This window comes from Trachurus japonicus, chromosome 13, assembly GCF_045865225.1.
Source record: "Trachurus japonicus isolate A0001 chromosome 13, Traja_1.0".
Lineage (NCBI taxonomy): Eukaryota > Metazoa > Chordata > Actinopteri > Carangiformes > Carangidae > Trachurus > Trachurus japonicus.
The window spans coordinates 17,496,950-17,523,153 of NC_140919.1; the positions used below are offsets into that span (position 1 = coordinate 17,496,950).

A 26,204-nucleotide genomic window follows, 5' to 3' on the forward strand; every position below is an offset into this window, starting at 1 on the left:
ATGGTTTTCTTTCATATAAATGCCTGAAAATAACATTGATTGGCCTTTCAAAGTGTAGTTAAAGTACCTCAGACTGTAGTAAATGTACCACAGACTGTAGTAAAAATACCTCAAACTGTAGTAAATGTACCTCAGGCTGTAGTAGTACCTCAGACTGTAGTAAAAGTACCTCAAACTGTAGTAAAGGTACCTCAGAGTATAGTAAAAGTACCTCAGGCTGTAGTAAATGTACCTCAGAGTATAGTAAAAGTACCTCAGACTATAGTAAAAGTACCTCAGGGTGTAGTAAAAGTACCTCAGGGTGTAGTAAGAGTACCTCAGACTGTAGTAAATGTACCTCAGGCTGTAGTAAGAGTACCTCAGGCTGTAGTAAAAGTACCTCAGACTGTAGTTAAACTACCTCAGACTATAGTAGAACTACTTCATAGCGTAGTAACAGTACTGTGTGAGTGTAGTACTAGTACTGCGTGCGTACCTTGACCAGGTACTGGTACTGCTGGGCGTTCCTCTCCAGGCCGAGCCGCCTCAGCAGATCTTCCTCTCCGCCCTCGATCAGCTGGTAGAAGATGTGGAAGTTCCTCTCTCCGTGGTTCTGGTGGACGACGCGCGACTTCTCCAGCAGGTAGTTGATGATGTGGCCGCCGACCGGAGCGCCCTGGCGACGGGACAGAGGCCAGAGGGGGGGGCGGAGGGAGGAGGAGGAGGAGGAGGAGGAGAAGGAGGAGGGGGTAAGGCCGGGGTACTGAGGAGGGTCCATGTGAACATGCAGAACATGCAGGTTCGACAGAGGATTTATAGATCGAGCAGGAGTTTGTGTAAAAGTGACGTGACGCCAGCACGACGCCGACACGACGTGGAAACATTCATTTATTTCCAAAATGATTAATAAATATTCCCGGTCATTTAATCAGCCATACGTGCGCACCACAACTAGTTCCCCCAAGAAGACAACAACCTGTGGCTCTGTACGGTAAATGGTAAATGGTAAATGGTCTGTATTTATATAGCGCTTTTCCATCTCAACGATACCCAAAGCGCTTTACAGTACATCACATTCACCCATTCACACACACATTCACACACTGATGGCGGAAGCTGCCATGCAAGGCGCGAACCACAACCCATCAGGAGCAAGGTGGGTAAGGTGTCTTGCCCAAGGACACTACGGCAGCAACCGGGACAGAGCGGGATTCGAACCGCCAACCCTCTGATCATTGGACGACCCGGTAATCAAAAGTATTGTGGCTTGCACAATAATCGATTATTAAATTAACTGTCAAATATTTTGATAATCTAATAATCAGTTTGGGGAGTTTTTTAAAGAAAAAAAGTCAAGATTCTCTGATTTCAGCTTCTTAAATGTGATTATTTCTGGTTTCTTTGTTCCTTTCTGACAATAAACTGAGTATTTCTGTGGTTTGTGGACAAAACAAGACATTTGAGGTTGAGTTGTCTTGTGGTTTGGGAAACTCTGATTGACACGTTTCAACATTTTTTAACATTTTATTGACCAAACAACTAATCGATTAATCGTTTAAATAATCAACAGATTAATTGATAATGAAAATAATCGTTAGTTGCAGCCCTAATGCATTGTAATGATGAATGTAATGAAATTATAGCAACACGTTGACTCTGAAAGACTGAAGACTCTGAAATTGCACTACTCAGAGTTAGCTTTTCTATTTAATAAAAAAAAAAACAACAACCAAAAAACCCACATGTTTTAGTTCCTTTTCAGTAAAATAGGAATAAAATAATATAATGGAACAAAAAAGATTTAAAAAAAAAGATCAAATATTTTCCTGGGTATTGGTATCGAGTTTTACATTTTTGTATTGTGACAATCCTACAACTGTGTGAAGACACATTTGGCCACAACAAACACCAAAACAGCCAGAAACAACTAAAATGCATCAGAATATGTGTAAAATGTCTTTGTACAAACTGAAGAGAGAAATTAAAATGAGTTTCACTTCATAATCAGTTGTGTTATGTTTTATATGACCACTTTTGGAGAATCATCAACACCACGTATGAGTGAGGATGGACTCACTGGTACTGGTAGGACAAGAAGGTTGGGAACGACTGGAGTAAACTAAAAAAAGATCTGTTTTTTAAGGCGAGGAGGGAACAGGAACTGTGTTTTTGGTTCCTCTCATCTGGTTTTATTAGTTGGACGAGGTTCAGTCGCTGCTAAAAGCTGCTGCAGGTGTAAAAACCAGAGTGTTGCACTCACCTTGAAGTCAAACTGAATGTCCATGTACTTGCCAAAGCGGCTTGAGTTGTCGTTACGCAACGTCTTGGCATTACCGAAGGCCTGGAGAGAGGGAGAGGGATAAAGAGAGGGGGGGAGGGAGGGAGGAGGAATGATGATTGACAGATTAAGAGGAGGAGAGATAACAAGGCAGAGAAGGAAAAGTGTCATGGCGCTGGAGTAACCGTGGAAACGCAGGTGTTAGAAACCCTGCGGTGTTTGTCTGGGACAGTGACACAGATTACAGGGTGTAGAGCAACCACACACACACGTAAACACACGTAAACACACACACACACACACACACACACACACACACGTAAACACATCTGGAAAGCATCTGGCTGAGACATGCCAGACATCAAAACAAGCGCCTCGGTAAAGTCCGACATCGTCTTCGGTCTGAAACACAGAAACAACCACTGATCTGCTGAACGTCAGTTTGACCTCTGAGTGTTTTCAGACTGAGACGAGTTCATGAGGCCGTCGACCTCCGAGCAACATGATGCTTTTACATGTTTATAAACAAGTGACAGACACTAAGGCTGGAAAAATAAGAACATCTGCTACTTCTGTTGCAATAAGACTTGTGATTGCAGTGGAAATGATCAGTTTTGCATCAGACTTTTACTTAAAAAAATAAATTAAATTGGTGATAATGTAGAATTTGAGTTCGGTTTTATACCAAACAAACATGTTTTCTTCTCTGCAGCATCACAATGATTCATTTATGGTTTGTTGTGAAAGTTTAAACAACAGTATTTGAATTTAAATATTGATTTAAACTAATTTAAATTATTCCACATTAATTCTGTCATTTTATCTTAAGAAGAAAATAAGTCATTAGACGTGATTGATCCCATCAAACTGTGTAGATACTACTACTACTACTACTACTACAACCCTAGTTGTGACACAGTTTACTTTCATTAATAGAAAACCGCAGCTTCTGTGATTTGAATCCTGCATTTGGCAAAACTGCAGGTTCAGTTTTAATCATTGAAGATTCATAATCAGTTGTTTTAGTTTTATAATCTCCCAGTGAACTCAGAGAAAGTTCCAGTTCATCCATCAGAGTGGAGGAGAATTGAACTGAGAATATGAGACATAAATGTGCAGATCAATCAATACTGATCAATAAAAACTGCTCTTCTTCTTCTGCTGTGTCACTCTGAGTCTCTCTATCGATCCGATGCTGCTCTCAGAGAAACATCAGAGCTTTATGGACCTTCAGCAAGACAATAACACATTACAGCATCACCCGGGCGCTCTCACCTCCAGGACGGGGTTGGACTGCAGCAGCCGGTCTTTGACGGTCTGCACCTGCTCGCTGGCCGGACAGGTGACGGCGTAGTACTGCAGGATCTTCTTGGACGCCTCCGTCTTCCCGGCGCCGCTCTCCCCTGAAATCAGGATGCACTGGTCCTTCCTCTCCGTCCTCATGGAGCGGTACGAGTTGTCGGCCACCGCGTAGCTGCAGGACGGAGAGATGGACGGTCAGATATAATATTGATCATCATATAGAGGAGGAGGTCTACAGGTGGTTTGGACTCTGGTGATGTAATGAATATGAAATAACACTCAACATACACAGTAACTGAGTGAGAGCGAGTAACATGTGCAAAGCTCGAGTCATTATCACAGCAGCCCAGGTTCAAGGCTCAAACAATATTTATTTAAAAACACCAAACAAATCCAGACAAAACAAACAGTTCAGACAATGGAGCTGAGTGAAATAATAATAATCGTGCTTCGAGAACGAAACATGTGACAGAATCTGTGTGTGAACATGGAAACAAGTTGGTGCCAAGTTTGAACTGCTCTGAGAAAAATATCAGGGAAGAAAGAGTTTACAACATATTTATTAAATATTAGAAACTTAGGGTTTATCCTCAACAGTCTAAATGAAGCAGAATAAAAAATGGAAATACATATTTCACTTGTATTGCTGATATAGAAAGTTTATCTTGTTTTGTCACTTATCCTGTTTTTTTTTTTTTCATTTTCCAGCAACAAAACCTTAAAAACTAAAATTTACTTTAAACTTGACTTTACTTCAGACCTAACTTTAGTTTAACCTAAACAAAGGTTTCCTTTATCTAAACTGAACTTTACACTTAACTTTACTTTAAACTAAACACTAACATTAAATTTAACTTTATGTTAAACTTTACTTTAAACCAAACTGTAGTATAAACTAAACTAAAGTTTACTTCAAACAAAACACAACCTTACACAAACTTTACATTAAACTAAACTTTAAATGAAATGTAACTTAACTTTAAACTTGACTTTACTTTAAAGTTAACTTTACTTTAAACTACACTTAACTCAACTTAACTTTACAATTTTTTTTTTTTACTTTAAACCAAACTGTAGTATAAACTAAACTTAAGTTTAGAGGAAATGTTTTTACTTAAAACAAAACTAAACTTTACCTTACACAAACTTTACATTAAACTAAACTTTACACTTAACTTAACAGTTGGTTTTACTTACTAAACTAAACTTTACACTTAACTCAACTAACTTTACAGTTGTTTTTACTTAAACTGAACTTTAAACTTAAACTTGACTTCTTGTGACAGACTCTCCCAGTATGAACCAGTACGACCCACCGCTGCACACTGGGCTGCAGCTGCTCTCATGTGTCACTTCTCTGTTGTTTCAGCCTGTTCGGACACGTTTCTGACACCTGACTAATTGCTGGAAGATAAAAACATCTGTACAGTATACCGGTATATATGTGTGTGTGTGTCTGTGCACTCGTAATGGTGGGGGGGGGGGGGGGGGTCAGGTTCAGGTTCAGGTCAGAGGAATTCCCTCTCTGGGGAGGAAACCTCTCGCCTGGTACCATCATCATTTGCTTACTTTTCCTTCCACCTCTCCCTCCCCTGTTTTCTCTCCTCGTCTCTTTGCCAAAGCATCTTTCTTTCCACTCAGGGAGAGAAAACATTGACCCTGCACTCGACAGGAGGAAAAAAAAAAAAAAAAACCCAGCCGTGGAGAAAGAGTTAGTGAGAGACTCTGAAATCTTTGGATGACGCCACCCCGGCTCTATAATGTGCTCGATTGTTTGCAAGGATTTAACAGGGAATTCCCTCGTCATTCCTGTGGCGACGTTTCCAACAAACAAACACTCGGCTCACGAACCGACGTCTCAGCGTCTGACGGCGACCGACCACGAGAACATGACGTTTCCACATGTTCCCACAAAAACAACATTCAGGTGCAGCAGATGTTATGTCACGCTGAGACTCACAAAGCTGCAACACACTCGTATTTTTAGGTTTCAGGAACAAACAAACAAACAAACTGTGAGTGTGTCTGCGTGTCTCCTCTTTAAGTGGCTGGAGACGTGACCTGAGGAGACCTGCTGCTGGTTTAAAGGACAAATCTGCTAACTTGGTTTAGTTTATTTCTGTTTAATGAACTTTGTATGAAGTTAATTACTCATTTTAAAGGATTCTCACTTTCATTTTGAAGCCTAAACCGTGGGCTGCACCATATGGTAATGATTTTTGGTGGGTCTTGTACCATATGTTTTACCTTTATTAACAAAAACTGAGATTACATTGCAATTAATTGTGCAGAGCATCATCGTATGGCACTGTATGTAAACTGTCACTAGATAATAAACTTGACAGATTGATTTTAATTAGCAATATATGCAAAAACAACATCGTCCTGTGATTATATGGGTAGAAATTGCAATTTCAGATGGAGAGCAAAATGTTTACTCGTCATTTTCACCAGGAAATGTAGATGAAGCGATTTATTTAGGGTCTTATGGCATGCAAAAATGTCCCTTTATGTCTGCAGAAAATGATCTGTTGGTAAATATTAACACAACACTGATGGTGCTGACAATACATGACACATTTATCCTTTATAAACAAACATTATGATTAATTATGCCAAGTACTGTACATAATCCATCACCAAAAATGTAGCTTGACAGATTTTGTAACTAAATTCCAATGTTTTTTCTCCATTTGTCTCTTTCATGACCTTTGACCCTTTGTGCCAGTTGAATACAGATAATGTAAAGTTGATGTACGGCCGAGCTTTGTGCACTGAGGTGTGTTTACTTACATGTGTGGTGAGACCTCGTAGAAGTTGACCCCGCGGTATCGCTCCATATGGTTCTTGGTGTAGATCTCCAGCTCTTTGTACGGGTTCACCGACACCAGCACTGAACCGATGTAGGTCTGATGGAGGAAGAAGATAAACTCTGTTAAAAACACAGTGTAATGACAGTTTATATCAAAGAAGGAAGAAACACTTGAATAAACACTTAGAGGCTCTTGACACCAGCTTATCACAGCTACAGAGATATCAACACTTATACTGACTGATAATGATAATAATGATGATAAGAGAGAAATATAAAAGCTACGTTAACATATAGTCACAATTCTTTGATAACCAGTTAAAGTAGATGTTTGTATTAAAGCTCCTTCAAAATAAAGGTAGATGTTTGTATTAAAGCTCCTTCAAAATAAAGGTAGATGTTTGTATTAAAGCTCCTTCAAAATAAAGGTAGATGTTTGTGTTAAAGCTCCATACAGTATAAAGGTAGATGTTTGTGTTAAAGCTTCATACAGTATAAAGGTAGATGTTTGTGTTAAAGCTCCATACAGTATAAAGGTAGATGTCCTTGTGTAGTGTGATTATAAAGCAGCTCTAGGTTCTATATTAATACTGTGAAAGTATCAAAGCCTCAGTCCACAGAGAAATGCACACAGCCTGTATTCAGAAACTGAGCCTTAAAACAGGCGTCTGGACTTCCTGTCACTTTATGATGTCACAACAAAGCGTCACCCAAAGCCCCGCCCCCTCACCACCTGGACCCACCATCCATCAAACACTTGCAGGATTTGGTTTTTCTGAGTGTTTTTATTATGAAATCTGCTCTGATTTGTATTGGATCACTTCAGAAAACAATCAGCCAATCAGAAGAGAGTCTCAGAGCCTCCTCCTCTCTTCTGATTGGCTGACACTGACTTATTGTTATTACTAGAGCTCCAGAGAGGAGATGGAAAACTACACTGAGGTGGTTTTTGGCTCTTACAACCACAGTTACATCTTCTTATGAATCAACACAGGAGATTTACCTCTAATACCTTTAATATTTTTGTAATATACTATGTTACTCACATAAATGAGGTTTTCTTTGAAGCGTTTGCGCAAGTTCTCGATGAACGATGCCTCGCTGGTGTAGTTCTCCAGCAGGACAAAATCCTGCACCCCCACCCGGTCTCTGGCTGTCAGGGCCGACTCCATCATAGCCCGCACCCCGTCACTCGCCACCACCTGGAGGAAGAAGAAGAAGAGGGGGCGGGGTTAGTGACTGTGAATATACAACAGTACATAAACACCTCATCAATCACACTCCTCAGTCTGTCTCAAGGACGGAGAAAGTGGAAAAAACAAGGAGAAGGGGAGGGAGTGGAAGTCGACACATGATCCATCCTCATTAGAGGAGAAGGAGCGAGGAGAGAAAAGAAAATCTGAAGGACTGAACTCAGATGGAAAGTAATAATTTACCTGTTGTAAAAACAAACAAACATCAGCCTGTTGGTGGAGCTTATTTGATCTAATGTGATATTATATAAACAGTGACAGAGCTAAAGCTGAGAAACAACAAAACCTGCTGCTTCCAAATTAAAAGTTTGAAACTTATAAACAATAAAACACACAACAACAAAGTTATACACGATTTCAACATACGACTGCTCTTCCTCCACCTGTGCTGCTGTTACACCTGTTTTCATTTCATCCCATAATAATCACCTCTGGTCCTGCTTTCAATTATAGTAGCTTAAGTGTTTTAATGAACCACAGTTAATATTCTCTGCATTTGACTGAAATTCAAAACTTTTTATTTTAAAAAACGATTAGGCTAATTCAGGCTGAAACTAAAAATTATATTTTAAGTACGGTATATCAATTTTTTTCATCATTGATCTTCATTTAATTTATAAAATATCAAAAATTACACGAAAAACAGCGAGAATATGCTGATTACAGTCTGGGTATCTGAGCCGATGCGTTCAGGTGTCTTGTTCTTGTTCAAAAATATTGTCTAGTTTGCAATAATAATCAATAAGGAAGAGCAGCAATCAATTCTGTATGATTATAAAATATAATACAACTCATATTTGACTGTTCTGTGCGTCTTATCTAATTTCATTAGAAATGATTTAGTTTTGTGCATTTTAAAAGTAGGTAACTGCTAATTTCTAACTCTAAAGCTTTACACAGGAGAAACACTTTTACATCATGTCCTGTTGTTTCAGATCTAAAGTTTAAGGTCAAATCACGAGCTGATGCAATAAACAGATGCATCCTGGAAACAACTTTTTCTCTTTTTTTTTGCAGCAGAAACATTTTTATGCACAAATAAATCTCTAAGGTTCAGCGAGTCCTTCCTGTCCCACAAGCTCCCGTCACATCTTTCAGGACTTTAGAGAAGGTCCCGATTCCCAGCAGCTCGCAGGCAGAAGCTTTTTATTCTTTCTTTCTTTCTTTTCTTACCCCACAATGGAGCACATTCACCTCGGAGCCAAGAGACACAGTTTGACGTCCAGCAGCCGCTCACAGATCTCACATTCATTCACACACATGCAACAAAACAAAGCTTTTGCGTTTGTACGCCTTTAAAGCAGACGGACCTCCAGTGACGGGCGACACCCCTAGAAAACTGACACACCGAGCCAAACCCAGTAAAAGTTATCACTTTGACCAAAGTGCAAGAAAAGAAAACCCCACCCGGGTTTTCTCGTACTTGTAAATATAAACACACCGAGCACCGACTTTGCACAGGAAGTTAAAGTGCAGCACTCACATGTTTGAGCTCGTTGATACGTGTGTCCAGGAAGCCGTTCTCTAAAATTGAGGCCTGAGTTTTACGCATGAGATTACGAATATCTGCCACATCCATGTTTAAATCGCACCGAGCTGGACTGGACTGTAACCCAACACAAGTTTAGACACTGGATGCTAGAGACTGACACACACACACACACACACACACACATTAAGTACAGCAGGTGTTGTTGTCGTGTTATGCAGCAACAGTCGTCCTCGTCCCTCAGGAGGCCGCAAAGATGAGATGGCGAAAGAGGGAGAGGAGAAATCATGAGGGAGGAGAGAAGATATTAATTAGTGCTTTGTGTGAGAGCTGAGAACAAATACATGAGAGGAAGATGTAAGAAGAAGAAGAAGGGAGGAGGGAGGGAGAGAGGGAGGAGAAAAGAGGATAGAGGGAATGAATGATGACTGGAGCTGGAAAGTTCACAATCCTCCCTGAAATTCCACACAGCGCGGAGCCGAGCGCGGTGAATCACGCGCGTGCACGAGGACAAGAACGACATCTTGGTCGGATTTCACACAAGTATGCATGAATATGTTTGATCCCCGTGTTTCAAAAGAAGCTCCCATGGTGCTTCACTCTCTCACACACACACACACACACACACACACACAGACGGGACGGGACGGGGAGGAAGCGTGGGACGATGGGACGGGACGGGACGCCACCGCTGCTGCTGCTGACCCCCGTGTGTCTTAACTGAAAACATGATCCAGTCTTGCAGAGTGTTAACGCTCCTTCATTAACTGAACCAGCTTTCATTAAACCTGATGATGATGATGATGATGATGATGATGATGATGATGACGGTGCCTCTCTCTCTTTTATCTCTTCTACTGCTGTTAATCCAGGACACAACAACAATGGCACAAATCCAAAGTGTGGAACATTTAATCTCATCGGTTCAGAGGCCGAAGCTTTTACTCTCGCACATTAAACATCTCTAAATAGAAACATGCACTGATTATTATCATTATTATTATTATCAGTGCATGTTCCTCAGTGTGGTTCAAACTATGAGATCTGCAGTTTCAAGGTGAATCACACACCAGAAAGAGAAGGAACAGAGGAGGAGGAGGAGGAGGAGGTGAGGTCATTAAGACTCTGTCAGGTGATTAACTACATTTCTATGTCGGTTTTCTCACTGTTATATGGATGTGATTCAGTGTTTCCATCTGTTGTCGTCTTAAATCAGAGCTGGGTTAAGTTTCTGCAGCTTCGGACACTGAATAAATCACATCATTTCCAGCCATATTCAGCATTTTTCATATTTAATTTATTCATAGTTTTACTGCTCAGCTGCAGAATTGTTCACTTAAAGATAAAATATTATAATCACAAATCTGTCTACGTCTAAAACACAATAACATACACCTATTTAGCAGGTTTGTCCATTCGGAAAACACTGGAAAATATCTCTTTAAGTTGCATTTTGAACTAATATATAACCAGGAATGAATCCCGATTAAATATTTGTCATTGATTGACAGCTCTAATATCAATATATTGCAATATTCTTTTTCATTCTCAACCAGTCACAATGTTTTCTCTCTTTTTGTCTATTGATTCATTTTTCCAGTAGAAGCCACACTGAGCTGTGAGATGAAGACAAACTGCACGTCTTCATCTCCTCTCCTCTGTGTTCACACCATCATCATCATCATCATCAGTTACATAAGGATCAGACCATTTGGTTAAAACGACCTCGAGTCTGTTTGTTTGGCTCAAACCTTCCTCAGCGACGAGCTGCTCGTCAGTTTACTGTCGGATTAAATCTTTTTCTCACAGATTATAATTTTATGAGAAAAAAAAAAAGAGAGACAACATGTTTGTGATACTGAGGGTTCGGGCTTTGTTGTAACTTTGTCCCAGACTCCTCAGCTTCTCTCACGGCTGGACGTCACGATCTCTGCTGACCTATTGTTTCACACATCTCCACAGAAAGCAAAGAAACTGCAGCTGTGGATGTGTGTGTGTGTTTAAATGTGTGTGTGAGACTTACACTAACACTTTCTCACCTGTCAATCAAACATTAATGGGCGGTGCTCTCTGATAACAAACCGATGCCGCTCGTGAAAACTTGTTTCTGCAGCTGGACACAAGTGAGACTGTACACATACGACTTCCTGTGTAGCTGAGCTGGGTTTTCCTGGGAAAAGCAAAATGTTTGCTGCAGGAATTTCACGATGTGGGAGCAGGTTAAAGCTCCGAGAGGAGGAGGAGAAGGAGGAGGAAGAGGACTGACATTCATTTACACAAAGGTGTCACGGTTTATTACAGACCCCTCCAAACATTACGGCGCCCCAGAGGAAAGAAACCAGAGATGTATGTCCTCACCTCTTCCTGGTCTACACCTCCTATCTCTCCTCCACTTCTCTCTCTTTCTTTCTCTCTCTCCATGACTTCATTGTTTTCCAATGCCGCTTTCACTGTTTGGCTTTCCTGCGTGTAATGCCGCACAAACCGGACCTCCACCCGCTCTCAGGAACACACCAGAGTTACAGTATGTGCCCGCTGCCCGCCTGCCCCCGGTTCCTACATGTCGTCATGTTTTCCAGATCCTGAGCAGCAGAAAGCGAGTCAGTGTGGAGCCGGGTCCTCGGGAGGAGACCTGGAGAGGACGGACGGACGGACGGACGGGGGCCGAGGCCGCGGCTACGTGACTGGAGTCAGTCGTGAGCAGGTGGAAACTCACAGTGAACTGTTTGTTACGATCTGGATCAGTGTGCATCATCATCATCATCATCAGAGTCCTACAGGGGCTTCTGAAACATCTGCACAACCGCCACCAGGACGAGTTCAGATGCACTGGCCTGATATTTGCTGCACATGTTCGCGGCCCCCCAGACGACAAAGCTTTGATGATCTCCTGACTTTCCACTAGGGATGAAATGATCTGGTATAAAGACTGAATATCGGCCCACATATTGACTAAACAGTTAGATCCGGTATCCGATAATGGGGCTGGATCCATGACGTTGATCTATTCAACAACGTTTTAGCGTGATGCCTTCACTGTCTTCCACATGGGAAGGAAAACAGTTTATTAATTCAACAGTGGTATTGATTGAATCGGTATGAGGTATCAGCCAATAAGCCAGCCGATCCCAGGTTGCCAGATAGATGCATCTCAACTTTTATCTGATCGCTATCGTCACACATTCGGCATTTACTGATACACACCAGAGTACGGTGGCCCGAGCTCAAAACACTGCACAACGTCATCACTTCAACAACACGTGCCCTGCACAAAACTCACAACACAACAGACAAGTTTCCTGGGACACGCCCCCTTTTTTTTTAATCTGCTGCTTTTTTGTGATCCATCTCTTGATCATCTGCTGTACATTTATTGTACATTTATTCATTTGCCACATTATCTGCTGACACTGTTACTGTCTGGAGATGCACTGGTGTTATTGTTTTCTTCTTGTTTTTTTTACTTGCTGCCTCGACCTGCTCTCTCTCCGCCTTCGAATAGCTCCCTGGAGATAAATAAAGTTTTTTTTTTCTGAATTTGAATCAAGTTTTACGGCCAAATACCTGCAGAAACCTGATGGCATTCCCATCAGCCCCAGCTGCACTTTGCATTTGGTGCTAATTAGCAGATGTTATTGTGCTGCTCTGAGTCTTTGAGGAATCAAAACATGTTTTTCTACTAAATAATCTCTTTTCATTTAACAAAATAATTTTTTGTCAAGATCTTTGCCTCAGCAACAGTTTATTATTAATCACTATGAATCTGTGCTGTGGAAACATTTTTGGTCTGTATGAAGGTAGTGAAATGTGCAGCACAACACTCTGGTTTTTCACTTCGTCTCCATGTGTTTTCTGCACCTTTTGTACATTTATATTTATGTTTCTTTCTGCTCCTTTTCGAGCGTCTGCACCCGAGCCGAGCTGAGCCGAGCAGGGAAACGGGTGAGAAAGCCGAGGGATTTGATGGTGCAGCCGGTCGGAGAACAATAGCAGCTCTCTCCTTGACCTTTACGTCGCCCCGGGCGAAGTCGCACAGCTCAGGTGTCACAGTGTTTACGTAAACCTGCTGTACCCTGCTGCTCTCAGCGGTCCGTACAGCGGCTCAGGGAGGGAGCTGGTTAATGAGGAGAGAGAGTTTAAAGACACATTAACCTGCAGTAAAAAATGCAGCATTTAACGTACCGGTACACTGATCTGAATCTGCTCAATGTGCTTCACTGAGCAAAGTGTAACTTTGTTTTCTAATGATCTATATGATTTATAGATTTGCTTTATTATCTGCGTTATTATTGAATACTAAAATAACAAAATGTGTTGGTCTCTCAAGTCTCTCAAGCGTTAAAAAAATGAATTTGTAGCTGAACTTTTGGTATAAAATTGTTGGTTTGTCCCTTTAAGAACTTTGTTAATCCATCAACACTGAATAAGAATCAGCACAAAGTCTCATATCAAGGTTCATAAAAATATTTGAACACTGTAATATGATTATTTTCCTTCTTGTATGACACACGACCTCATGTAGTAGGATTCACAGAGCCAACAAACACATCCTGCTCCAGAGTGAATTAAATATCTGAGCATGTGAAGGATCCAGGTTAAATATGCAGAGAGCAGCAGAGGAACTTAATCCAGCTTCTCCTGACTTCTGTTCGCCATGATTGTACGAAAACTAAAAAACAGAGAGAGAGAGAGAGAGACAGACAGAGGTGTGCAGCTGTGATGAAGCCACTCGCAGAACGTTTTGCTCTTTTTCTACATTTTTGTAGAAAAGTGAGTTCAGTCTGGAGCTGATGTTTCAACTCGACTTCCTCCACTCTGCACAGGGTGGTAGAGACAAATAGACGAGTCGTGAATGTCACCAGGTCACATCAATGCCACGTGTATGCGGGCAGAAGCCATGAAACAGCTGATGATTGTGGCCACAGGTCGACCATAGGCGTCATTCAACAGGGAAGTGGTTTTGCAAAATCATAACAAATGCACCCACAGGTAACTTCCATTGAAAACTTATAGTAAAATACCTTAAATCTAAATGATGTCAACAGGATGCAGGTTCATTGACATTTTGATGATGATTTACCGTGGAAACATAGGGCCAGACTTAGCGGAGACAGTGCGTGGGCGGTCAGACAGGTGGGACGAGACGAGCTCCTGCAGACACAAACCTGCCTGAGGACATGTGGGTCAAAACAACTCAACACAACACCACAGAGCGGGTTCAATGTGGCACTCGGCCACCACACGTTAGTAAAAAACCAACCAAAGTCATCACCACTTCATGAATTCCTCTCAGCTCCGGGTGTTGGGTGTGGTGCTCTATAGCTTACCCTGAACTTTGATCTCTCTGGAGACGTGGGGGGGCCGGGAGCGAGAGAAAAGACAACATTCACATTTTTTTCACCTCCTGTCACTGGATCACTAATATTAAAAAGTAAAAAGGACAATTTCACCAACAGTGAAAAGAAGCTGCATTAACCACAATATAACAAAAGGCTCCATTGATTATGATTAGAGATGCACTGTTACTGACTTTGATTCTTTTGTCGAAATAAATATGTTGTTAGCCTAAGTTACTCGTAAACAAAGAGTAAACACTTCTTAGCCCAACATATTTTAAAATTCAGCATTAAAATTGATCATATTCAAAAGAAATGTATTCAACTTACTTCTGGTCACATACAAACACGTGGGGCTACTAAACCTTTTTAAAACTGAATATTTGAAATAAAATAATTATTATATGAATCCCAACCTCCCAACTCTGGGCCAACTAACCAACTGCTAACACTCAGCTAACTGCTAACACGTTTTAGCCAACTGCTAACACTCCTAACTAACTGCTAACACTTTTAGCCAACTGCTACCACTCAGCTAACTGCTAACACCTTTTAGCCAACTGCTAACACTCCTAACTAACTGCTCACACTTTTAGCCAACTGTTAACACTCCTAACTAACTGCTAACACTATAACCGACTGCTAACACTAACTAACTGCTAACACTCTTAGCCAACTGCTAACACTCCTAACTAACTGCTAACACTCTTAGCCTACTGCTAACACTCCTAACTAACTGCTAACACTCTTAGCCTACTGCTAACACTCCTAACTAACTGCTAACACTCTTAGCCTACTGCTAACACTCCTAACCAACTCAACACCAAATCCTAGTAAACTGCTACTTACTGTTGTGCTATCAGCTCACTCTTGAGTGATAGAGTTGGTACAGAAAACTACATCACAGAATCCTGATTATAAACTATGCTATATTTATACATAGGCTATCCATCCATACTGGACAGGCAGCTGCAGTTTCACCTATAGATGCCCATTAGCTTCAGCAGCAGAAATAGCTCAACTATAAACCGACATCACACTTTCTCCTTTTAACTTTCAACCTTCAAATCCCACATTAATCATTGTTTATGAGACATTTATGACTGAGTGAAAGAACATTGGAGTAAATGGTAAATGGTAAATGGACTTGCACTTATATAGCGCTTTTCTAGTCTCTTGGACCACTCAAAGCGCTTTACAATGTAATGGTCACATTCACCCTTTCACACACATTCATACAGCACTACATAGTGCAGGGAACTAAGCATTCACACACATTCATACACCCGATGGACACATCGGGGGGCAAGTGTGGGTTCAGTGTCTTGCCCAAGGACACTTCGACATGTTGACTGGAGGAGCCGGGAATCGAACCACCGACCTTCCGGTTAGTGGACGACCCGCTCTACCTCCTGAGCCACAGCCGAGTGAGGTTTTCATGTTAGTAACAAACAAACTGCTTCTCTGAGTTATTCAGCAGCCTTTCACTTTTCACTTTCCCTGACCCAACCACAGCTCAGCACTGACCAGCTCACTACAAAGTGACGGCCTGAGGAGGGCGAGCCCATCCCAACACTAACCACCTATTGAACCGATTCAGATGCCCAGAGGCAGCTGTGTCAGGAATCTCAGTGTATTGTTGTAGTGTCATGACAAAGCTGTCAGTCAGCATCTCACTGCACAACACACACACAGAAACACACACACATTGATGTTATAGAGAAGCAGAGGAAGCTCGTAAAGCTGATTAGTTCCTTATGGATGAGGATGCACAAGCCAGATTGTAACAGTATACAAGTTTAAGTAGGAGAGGATTAGAAAGACAGCACTAGAGGATCAATCATCATCATCATTCAATACAACACACACTTTTTCCATTAACACACACACTCTTACTCTCTGTGAATGCTAAAGAATGCCGCCTGACCACACCACACCACACCACCATGAGATTGCCTCGCCCCGGGGCAGTGAAAACACGACGAGGACACACCTACTCCAATATCAAATAGGCTAGATGCAAATACAAATAGAAGTCACATCAGATCGACAAATACAGAGCCGAGGTGAAGAGGGACGCTGAGATTAAATAGTTATGAAGGAAAAATCTGCATCACTGCGAGTAGTAGGCCTACCTGTGACTTTGAAGTCCAAACGCATGTTGTCTAATTCATTAGGCCTACAGCAAGAAAAATGTGCAATTGAGCCGCAAGTCCACCTCCCAGGTCGCTCCTCTCACCTCTCACACTCTTCAAAGCAAACCTGCACGTGCAGACAAAGTGTTTCTCCACAAACTCTATAAAACATTTAACAAAATAAAAGCCCCGGTTCTCCATGTTCTGCAGGATAAACAGACGTGAGGGTTCAGTGTCTTACCAGAGGTCTGTACTTCATGGCTCCTTGTGCTCGACTGATTTACACAGTTTCTTTTTTCTTTTTTGTATTTTATTTTGTTTTTTTTCCTCCTCTGGTTTCCAGCGAGCCGATAGTCCGGCTATAAGAGTGTGTCCTCCTCCTCCTCCTCCTCCTCCTCCAGCGCCTCGTCACTACCACTATTTAGCCGAGAGTTTGTTTTTAGAAGCTCTCCCCAGCTCCGTCCTGAGAACCAGCTGCCATAGCTTCTCCTCTTACTGCTGCTCTCACACACACACACACCTCTCCCTCTCTCCCTCAACCACTCACTTCACCCACTTTTCTTCTTCTTCTTCTGCTTATTCTGTCCCTCCCTCCCTCCCTCCCTCCCTCCAGAGGAAACAGTCCCAATGTTGGGTGACACGTTCAGCCCCCACCACCTCCCCCTTTCCTCCCCTCCCTCTTCTCCTTCATTCCCGGTCGCCCTCCTCAATCCAACAGGCACTTAGTGCTAAGAAACTTCCCATAATTCCACTTTTCTTGGAAGAAGGGAGGGGTGTACACTTCAGATCTATCTATCTATCTATCTATCTATCTATCTATCTATCTATCTATCTATCTATCTATCTATCTATCTATCTATCTATCATCACCCCTGTGAGTGCAAAGAAGAGGATGAGAAAGGGGAGAAAATGTGTCCTGGTGCCAAAGGGCTAACGAGTGTATGAGCGTCCGAGCGTGGCTTTAGTGAAACAGGGAAACTCTTAAGTAGTGGATGATGTAGCATGAGCCAATACGTGATCATCAGTCTGAGCCAAAACAGTTTCCTCCCCCCTCCACCTCACTGTGATTTACAAGCTGAAGCAGAAACCAGACAAGCAGCGGGCAACAGTCCCTCCATCACACACACACACACACACACACACACACACACACACACCTACCTACATATACAATAATGCACGCGTGCATGCACATGGATTTAGCATCATTAGTGCAATATCATTACAGAGAGTGTAATTACTCCAGACCAGTGCAGTGCAGCACACACACACTGACACACACCTTGTGCAGATCAAAGGCCGGAGCAGTCTAATGCATCTGCTTGTTAACACTAATAAAAAGTGACATGTTACAGGCGGAGGGCGTGTGTTCCCGAGAACAAAGAGGAAGAAGAGTTTCCACTACAGTAGCTGCTGGATCAACACTCAGGACGTTAATAAAGGTTTGTTTGAAGTGTTCGTAAACTCAAAGAGCCAGAAAGTGTCTGCTCACGGGGATAAAGTAAATCTTAGTAAATCATAATGAGATCGTAACATAAATATAAAAGTGAATCTTCTTACGAAGCATGCGAGGCTGGAGACAAATGGCACAGCTTAGCTTAGTTTAAGATAAATAATGGTTCCCTGGTCTGAATCCATCCAGAAACAAGCTGCAGTTATGGACGTCAGGAACTTTGTTCGGGTTTTTTAGCTTTCAGACGACGGCTGCACGATGATTTTTGCTTCATTTTCACTTCAAAAATATATATTAAATTGATGATGTGATGTTTGTGTCGGGTCTTGTATCAAATAAACTTGTCCTTTTACATCTTGAGAATATGATCTGTTGGCCAGGACGTCTCCGCAGCAACACAATACTGACTGCTGACAATGCACAACCTTTATCAATCACCAAAAAGAATCGCAGCTACTGCGATTTGCACCAGCAGTTGACTCCAACTCTTGAAAATCTCACACATTGAGTTTTAATTGTGTTGCCCTAGATAGGCTTTAGATACACCGCCTCTGATTGTAGCTCGATATTAAACTAACAGTGGTGTCAATCTCCTCATATACTAACTCATATGACTATTTTACAATGATCAATTTAATGCACCAGAATAAACAAACAAAAATTGTCCATGTGTCATGATTTGCAGTTGCAGACATCATGATGTCTCACAATATATTATTACAATACTCTGGATATCTCAAAATGTCAGAAAAAAAGTTGAAATATCATCGCACTGCTGGAGATTTATTGTTATGCCATTTAAGGTTTCTGAGCTGAATACTTGTCTCTGATTTTGGTTCATGTTAAATTAAGTTTCATTTGCATAAAGCAGCGTGTCTGACCTTTATTAAACATTTGAAAATATCCCTCTGAGATACACTTTGAGCAAATAAAAAGCAGGTGATTAACTGGTGATTAACTGTTTTATGATAGAAAACGTCTGGCTCAATGTAAAAGGGCTCAGGACGTATTTGGACGGAGCGGGACGTCCGAGGCCACAGGCTGCAGCTTCAAAGAGCCGAGCAGCGGCAGCAGGAACACGGGGTTTATAGGCCTCATTAGGACCAGTCCAACTTCCTGAGGATCTGAGAGAAACATCCCATAATGAAAATAAGAGGCTGCTGGTTCAACTCCCGTCTACACCGACCTGCAGAGGACACGGTTCAGACCAGAGCTGCAGGTTTAATTTAATCATCATCACCATCATCATTGTAGCTCCACAGTTCAAGGTCGCTCATCTCTTCACACTTGTCCATTTAGATTTAAAAAAAAAATCTTTATTAAGATAATTTATCAGTTCAGCTCAGTTTTCATGTCTGATCCGAGCAGCACAAGAGTCGCTCAAGGTCAAACTGGTGAAACATCCGTCTCTTATCAAGAGGGAAAGTTTAGGGACAATACAGGAGAACACACCCTGGGAAAACAACTCCACACACACACACACTTAAACACACACACACACACACACTCTTCCTCCTCCTCCACACTGCCCTCTTCTGGACCAAAGGAAACTAAATACGGAGATAGGCTATTAAGTTTTTGCTGAGGCAGACGTCAAAATGCCTGAAAATAAACTCCTGGAAATAAACTCCATCGCCATCGGCTCAGGACGAGGAACAGAAAACACACACACACATGCACACACACACACTTTCTATCAGGCTCAGCAGTGTCTGTGTCAGATATCAACCTTTCGTTTGATGCCCCCCCCCTCCACCAACCAGCCGTCTGGTTGGTTCCCTCTCTCTCTCTCTCTCTCTCTCTTCATTGCCAGTATAATCAGAGCCCCTGCTGCAGGAATCTGAGTAATGTTTTCCAGACGCGCTCTCTCTCTCTCTCTCTCTCTCTCTCTGTGTGTGTGTGTGTGTGTCTCTCTCTCACCACAGTGTGAGAAGACACCGGTCAGACAGCAGGAAACAGCCACAGATACAGGAGAAGATAGAGACTCACAGCTGTTTAACACCCGACACATCAACCGCACATTCAGTCGGTTTATTCCTGCTCAACTCTGGACTGGAGAGAGAGAGAGAGAGACTGTAAAGGTGTGTGTGTGTGTGTGTGTGTGTGTGTGTGTGTGTTTCTGCAGGCTCATGCTGAGGCAGCATATTTGTGCTGAGTTGGAGGGAGGAGGGGCTGAATCTGACCACCAGTATCTCCCCCAGCTGTACTTTAACCCTTCCTTATCCGACTCTGAAGGAAGCCGACGCTGCACAGATTAAAGCTACATTCAACAACATATTATATTAAATAATTATAAACACTGAATGAAAATACATAATAAATGCAACACTTTTCTTTTTGCTCCCACTTTTTGCACGAGGAAAAAAAGGTGGTGACACTGAATCGGCTCCTGGTCCCCAACACTCCCTGTGCACGACCAGAAAACTAATAATAATTCATAATCCCTAACTATTATATACATATAATCACTGGATCGGGGATTTATGTTGAGATTAAGATCTCATTTGCAAGTGAGATCATCTGAGAAATAAATAACGAAAAGAGAAGAAAAATTAAATGGTACAAATTTAAATTAAACATTGAGATGTGTATAATAATAAACAAGTGGACTTGTTTGTTCATGATTGAAGAGTTTGTCTAAAGGTTATGCATTAAAACTATGCATTAACATCCACAACCATAACTGCAAGTTAGAAAATAGATTAGTTAAAATAAATGTCTAATTTCAAAATAAAAGCCCACATTATAACCCGGCCTTTTGTTGTGACAGGCCCGGGACACACCTGGTGCAGCAATAAGGTTGTGTAATCAGGCCACACCTGCACCAGGTAGAGACGGACGATCTTAATCTTTAACTTCAGCTCCGATGAAAAATGATCCAAAAAACAAAAGAGCTGCATTTTGTATTTTGGTTCAGTAAATATTTGACCGAGCAGATCATCATCACACTCACATACACACACACTTTACCTGAGACAATACACAGCATTCAATCTGTCCTTTACAACTCGGAGGTAATAAACGATCTGATATAAAAGGTCGCGGCCATGGACACAAACCAAACATTGTTTTTTATATTGGGGTCATTTGGTTGCCAACAGGCCGTTGTCATGAATGCAACGTTGCGACATCATCATCATCACCATCGGCACAACAGGTGCATTTCATTTACGAGACTGGGCGCTTCTAAAAGTCTGAGCTACGGAGAAGGATTTAAAGGGATAGTTCAACATTTTGGCTAATTGGCCCATTGCCATAATCCCTATAGTCATAGCAGTAGGTTTGTTACCTTTAAGAGTTGTTTTAGAGGTAAATGCAGAGACTGCTTGCCCAAAAACTGCCCTCGACGGGAACGCGCATCAGCGGTTTTGCATGAATTTACCTCGAAAACAACTTTGTCTCGTAACGTTACATTATTATCTCATAGCGTGGTGAATGTGCAGGTCACAACTTGTCCACCAGAGCGTTTTGGAGTTGTTGGATTGTGTACTTGATGAGTTTGATGAGGGAAACCAAGAAATCCCATTAGCCTCCGTAGCGTAGATCTGAGCAGCTCACGGCTCTGCTCCACCGTTCTAAAAATAGCTTGCACTGACAATTAAAGGTAACGAACCTATAGGGATTATGGCAATGGGCCAATTTGCCAAAATGTTGAACTGTCCCTTTAAGAATAAGACGCTGACATTTGGAGTTATACAAACGTATATCACATTAATGAGACACGACATAATCACACTAAATGTTGCAGCATTTTCAAACAGTTGCCGACGTCTTCGTTAAGCCCGTTTGTGGTTTAACAGCTGTTACACTAACAGAAAACATTCATAAGCAGGAAACATGAGCTATGATTCATGTTTGGAGAGAAATGAATATAACGAAGTGTTTGGCAGAAACACCTCACTGGGGACAGAGACGTAACGATGCTGCTGTGACATCGACCACTACTGTTCATCTACTGAGAATATACTGATTAACATGTAAATGTGAATATTCAAGGACAATGATGTGAATATAATGTGCACATACGCACAGTCACTGTTAGGGTCAGTTACACTGGATATGTTAAACTTACATGAGGTCACTTAAAGGTTTATTACCAAATATTCTGTGTGTGTTTGGCCTTTAAAAGAAGCCAAAAAAACCCCTCCTTATTTCCTATTGAAAGCTCAGCCTCTCTCTCTCACACACACACACACACACACACACACACACACACACACACACACACACACACACACACACACACACACACACACACACACACACACACACACACACACACACACACACACACACACACACACACACACACACACACACACACACACACACACACACACACACACACACACACACACACACACACACTCTCTCTCTCTCTCTAGGAGAAAACACCAAATTAAACATTGCGTTGTTTTGTTTGAACAGGAAAAGAAAAAGCTCAGATCCCACTCTGACCACTTTCAGGCAGATACACGTGACCTCGACTCCGTGGGAAATCAGAAATGGGAACTTGACTTTCGCCTCCTGCGCCCTCTCTCTCTCTCTCTCCCTCTCCCCCCTCCCACCTCCCCTCCTCCCCTTCCTTTAAATTCCTCTTCCCTCTCTCACTTCCTCTCCAGAAAAGTTGGTTCAGAGCGATCTTGGATATATTTAGATATTTTCCACTCTCCCTGCAGAGAACCAGGGCATGCTTGGTCGCCATGGAGACGCATCATGACCTCACTGATCAGTCATGTTATCAATATCATCATCATCAGCCGATACCGATCTGCACTGGTGGTGGTGATGAGACGTGTATTAGTCACTCACACACGCACAAACACACACACACAAACACACACAATGCTTCTTGGAGCTTCATCCGGTGCAGCTACAACACATTGTGTGTTTGTGTTTGTGTGTGTGTGTGTGTTGTAATGTTGTAATGTTGTGTAATGCTTCCTCTCTAACATCATGAGTCTGCTGCTCATTCATTCATCACACGGGCGGGAAAAAAAACTACAACACAATCAAACTAATGTGAGTCAATATGATGATGATGATTGGTTGAGAATACAGTGAGCTATTTCAAAATAAAAGTGTGAAAAACATAAGTAATTAATTTCAATTAATTGTTCTTAATTTATCGTTATTTTAGGAATTTTAAAACCTTTTTTAGAGAACGAAGGGCTGTGAAACATTTGTGTTGAGCTGAAAAACAAGTGAGAAGTTGTTTGGTGGTGATTGTTTGAGATTACCGTGAGCCATTTAAAAATAAAAGTCTTGAATGAATAATAAATTACGCTTAATGATTACTTCCAGTTTGTAGGATTTTTTTTTTATGTTTCCAAATGCTGCAAAACATTTTCGTTGAGCTGAAAAACAGATGAGAGTTATTTTTGGTGCTGATAGGATGAAATTCAAAATAAAATAAAAGCGGGAAACGCATACAAACACAATCAAACTAATGTAATGCAATGAATGTGATGATGATGATGAAGCAGCAGCTGTTGGTCCATATGACGCGACACATGTGCGACACGCCCTCTGCTGACATACTAATGCTAAAAATGTAGCGTATGTTCGCTATGGTCCCTCTTCATTTAAACAAACTGTGGAGATAAAAATATCCGGCGACGCCACAGAGACACGGACGTTAACTCTTCGTCTTGTTTGCTCAACACGACAGAAGCAAATATTGACCGGTCGATAACCATTAAAGGACGTAACACAGTGATAAATGTTAATGTGTCGGTCACACACAGACACAGAAACTTCTGTCACTGTGTCTGTGCTGCCTGTGTTAAAGGGATAGTTCAACATTTTGTCAACTTCTCCTCTCACCATAATCCCTATAGTCGGTGCATGTTGTTTTGAGATCAGCGGGGCAGAGACGTGAGCTGCTCAAACTCATCAATCCAACACTCTGGTGGACAAGTTGTGACCTGCACATTCACCACGCTATGAGATAATCAAGTATAATTATGTAACATTACAACACATGAAGGAAATACTCTGAACTACTTTGCGCTTTTGAAATCCCTCCGCCCAGCAGCCGAGTCTGGAATGTAGTTCCGGCTGCATTTGCCTCTAAAACAACTCTTTCTAGTAATTATACATGATTATTTGATAGTGTGCACCTGCACCGACAATTAAAGTTTTTTTTAGAGCCGTTTTACATCAGGGTTTATCCTGCATAGAGAATTGGAACAACTTCCATGAAATGTCGCACCTACCTACTTTCATACGGGATAAAAGTGTGTAAATAAGATGTGTTTGGTCCTTGAATCTGAAGGAACTGTGTCTGGAAAAAGTCTTCGAATGTGACGTTTAAGAAAGTGTAGCAACACTGAATAATATGTTTTACTATTTAAGCCACAATAAAAGTTGATAATCACAATACTAAGTGCATATAAACTAAAGATCAGATATTTGAAGACTTTTATTCAAGTTAAACTCTAAAAGCTGGCTTAAACTTCTACTAAAGTCATTTTCTGGTAACATTACGTACTTTTATTCATGTTTTTTTGTACAAGACTTCCTGATTCCTGCACCTTAAAAAGTTTACTTGAATTAACATTACAGCATGACAGATTATTTTAAAAAAGAGAGAGAGAGAGATCATGTGGAGGTCAAACAGTTGCAGACGTCATGAATTCTTCTAATATGAGAAAAAAAAGGCTATTAATATTAACTGATGGGATACAGTGAATTTGTCAGGACTTAACGCAGCCTGGGTCTCGTTCAAGAGACTAAGCAAAGCAAAACAAAAGAGAAAAACGACTACAAGCAAGAAAACATGACAGCGAACGACAAACAATCATTAACCCCTGGAGGAAACTCAATGTAAATAGACTTTTTTTTTGTTGTTACAAGAAACCTCCACTTGTAGCCTCACTATTCCTGCAATTAACTTGTATTCCTAATGAAATGAAAACTGACTTTGAAGTCACTGAATAAGAACAACGTGTAGTTCTGGAGGAGACTCGGCCTCCACAGAGTTGAATGAGTGCAGCTCCAGTGAAGCCTCTATAGGTCAGTCGCTGCTCCGAGGCTTTTGGGCCGAGCTGCACCGTTGCATCATCCCTGAGAACAGCTCTGACGGTTCATGTCCGTGAGTCTTTACTGAAGGTTTCATCAGACCGACGCCGACGCAAACATGACGTCAGAGAAAATAACTCATCAGCCTGAACCGAAACGACAAAGTGAAGCTGGGAAGTTTCTGTAAGTCTGAAAAAAATAATAATAATCATAACAACAAGTGGATCGAGTTTTTTTGTATAAAAACTGCTGAGGAAAAAAGTAACATCACCTATCAGACAGACATACTGTACATCTGGTCTCTATGACGACCACGCCCGTCTCCATTACAGCGTCCTGAACAATCACTTCACCCGTTCGTCTAAAGCTTCAGTCCCAACAGGCTGAATCCCTGCACCGCTGCAGCTGGCTGCAAACCAAAGGCAATACGTCCGCCGTGGCCGTGTGTTGTGTTCAAGGACCGTACGTAATGATTTTGGGTGGGGTTTTGGCCTATAATACAATAACTGCTCCTTTGCACTACATATTAAATGCATATTGATTATGTTTATGTAGCTACTACTAAAATACCTGCTCTTTTTGCACATTACTGAATTCTGATTTTAATACTCTTTTAAATATATTTTTATGCAGATTTATTTATTTTACATTTAATACACTTGATACAGTAGCTGATATAAGAGATTGCTGCTAAACAAAGTTTCATTGTATCGTGTGCAATGACAATAAAGCTTCTTCTTCTTCTTCTTCTTCTTCTTGAGTTCTACGGTGGCCATGAGGGGTCAACGCGCTGCAGTTTGACAACAACTTACAACACAATGGAAAAGTTTCTAGGGGACACAATAAAGTGACAGACACAGCTGAGGCACGGGGTTTGAAGATAAAGTGAGTTTGTTTGGTTTATTATAACGTCAATATCACATTCAGATTTTATTGTTAAAGGGATAGTTCAACATTTTGGCAAATTGGCCCACTGCCATAATCCCTATATGGCAGTAGGTTTGTTACCTTTAATTGTCGGTGCAAGTTACTTTTAGAATGGCGGAGCAGAGCCGCGAGCTGCTCAGAGCTACGCTACGGAGGCTAATGGGATTTCTTGGTTTCCCTCATCACACTCATCAAATACACAATCCAACAACTCCAA

The 26,204-nt window shown here is 41.5% G+C and overlaps 1 protein-coding gene across 5 annotated transcripts in view; it reads right to left on the minus strand.

The window, feature by feature from the left end:
• Positions 1-26,204, minus strand: part of LOC146975791 (unconventional myosin-Ic-like) — an 85,187-nt gene that overhangs the window by 26,304 nt on the left and 32,679 nt on the right. For 3 of the 5 annotated variants that reach the window (XM_085795021.1, XM_085795025.1, XM_085795023.1), the window contains 5 exons: positions 7,418-7,573; positions 6,353-6,468; positions 3,533-3,731; positions 2,240-2,320; positions 476-655 (listed from right to left, as the gene is read on the minus strand). In XM_085795021.1, the coding sequence (XP_085651147.1) occupies positions 476-655; positions 2,240-2,320; positions 3,533-3,731; positions 6,353-6,468; positions 7,418-7,573 (732 nt within the window). Of the gene's footprint in view, positions 1-475; positions 656-2,239; positions 2,321-3,532; positions 3,732-6,352; positions 6,469-7,417; positions 7,574-8,797; positions 8,966-16,825; positions 17,130-26,204 lie in introns of those variants that run through there. The other 2 variants (XM_085795022.1, XM_085795026.1) reach the window with 2 other exon arrangements.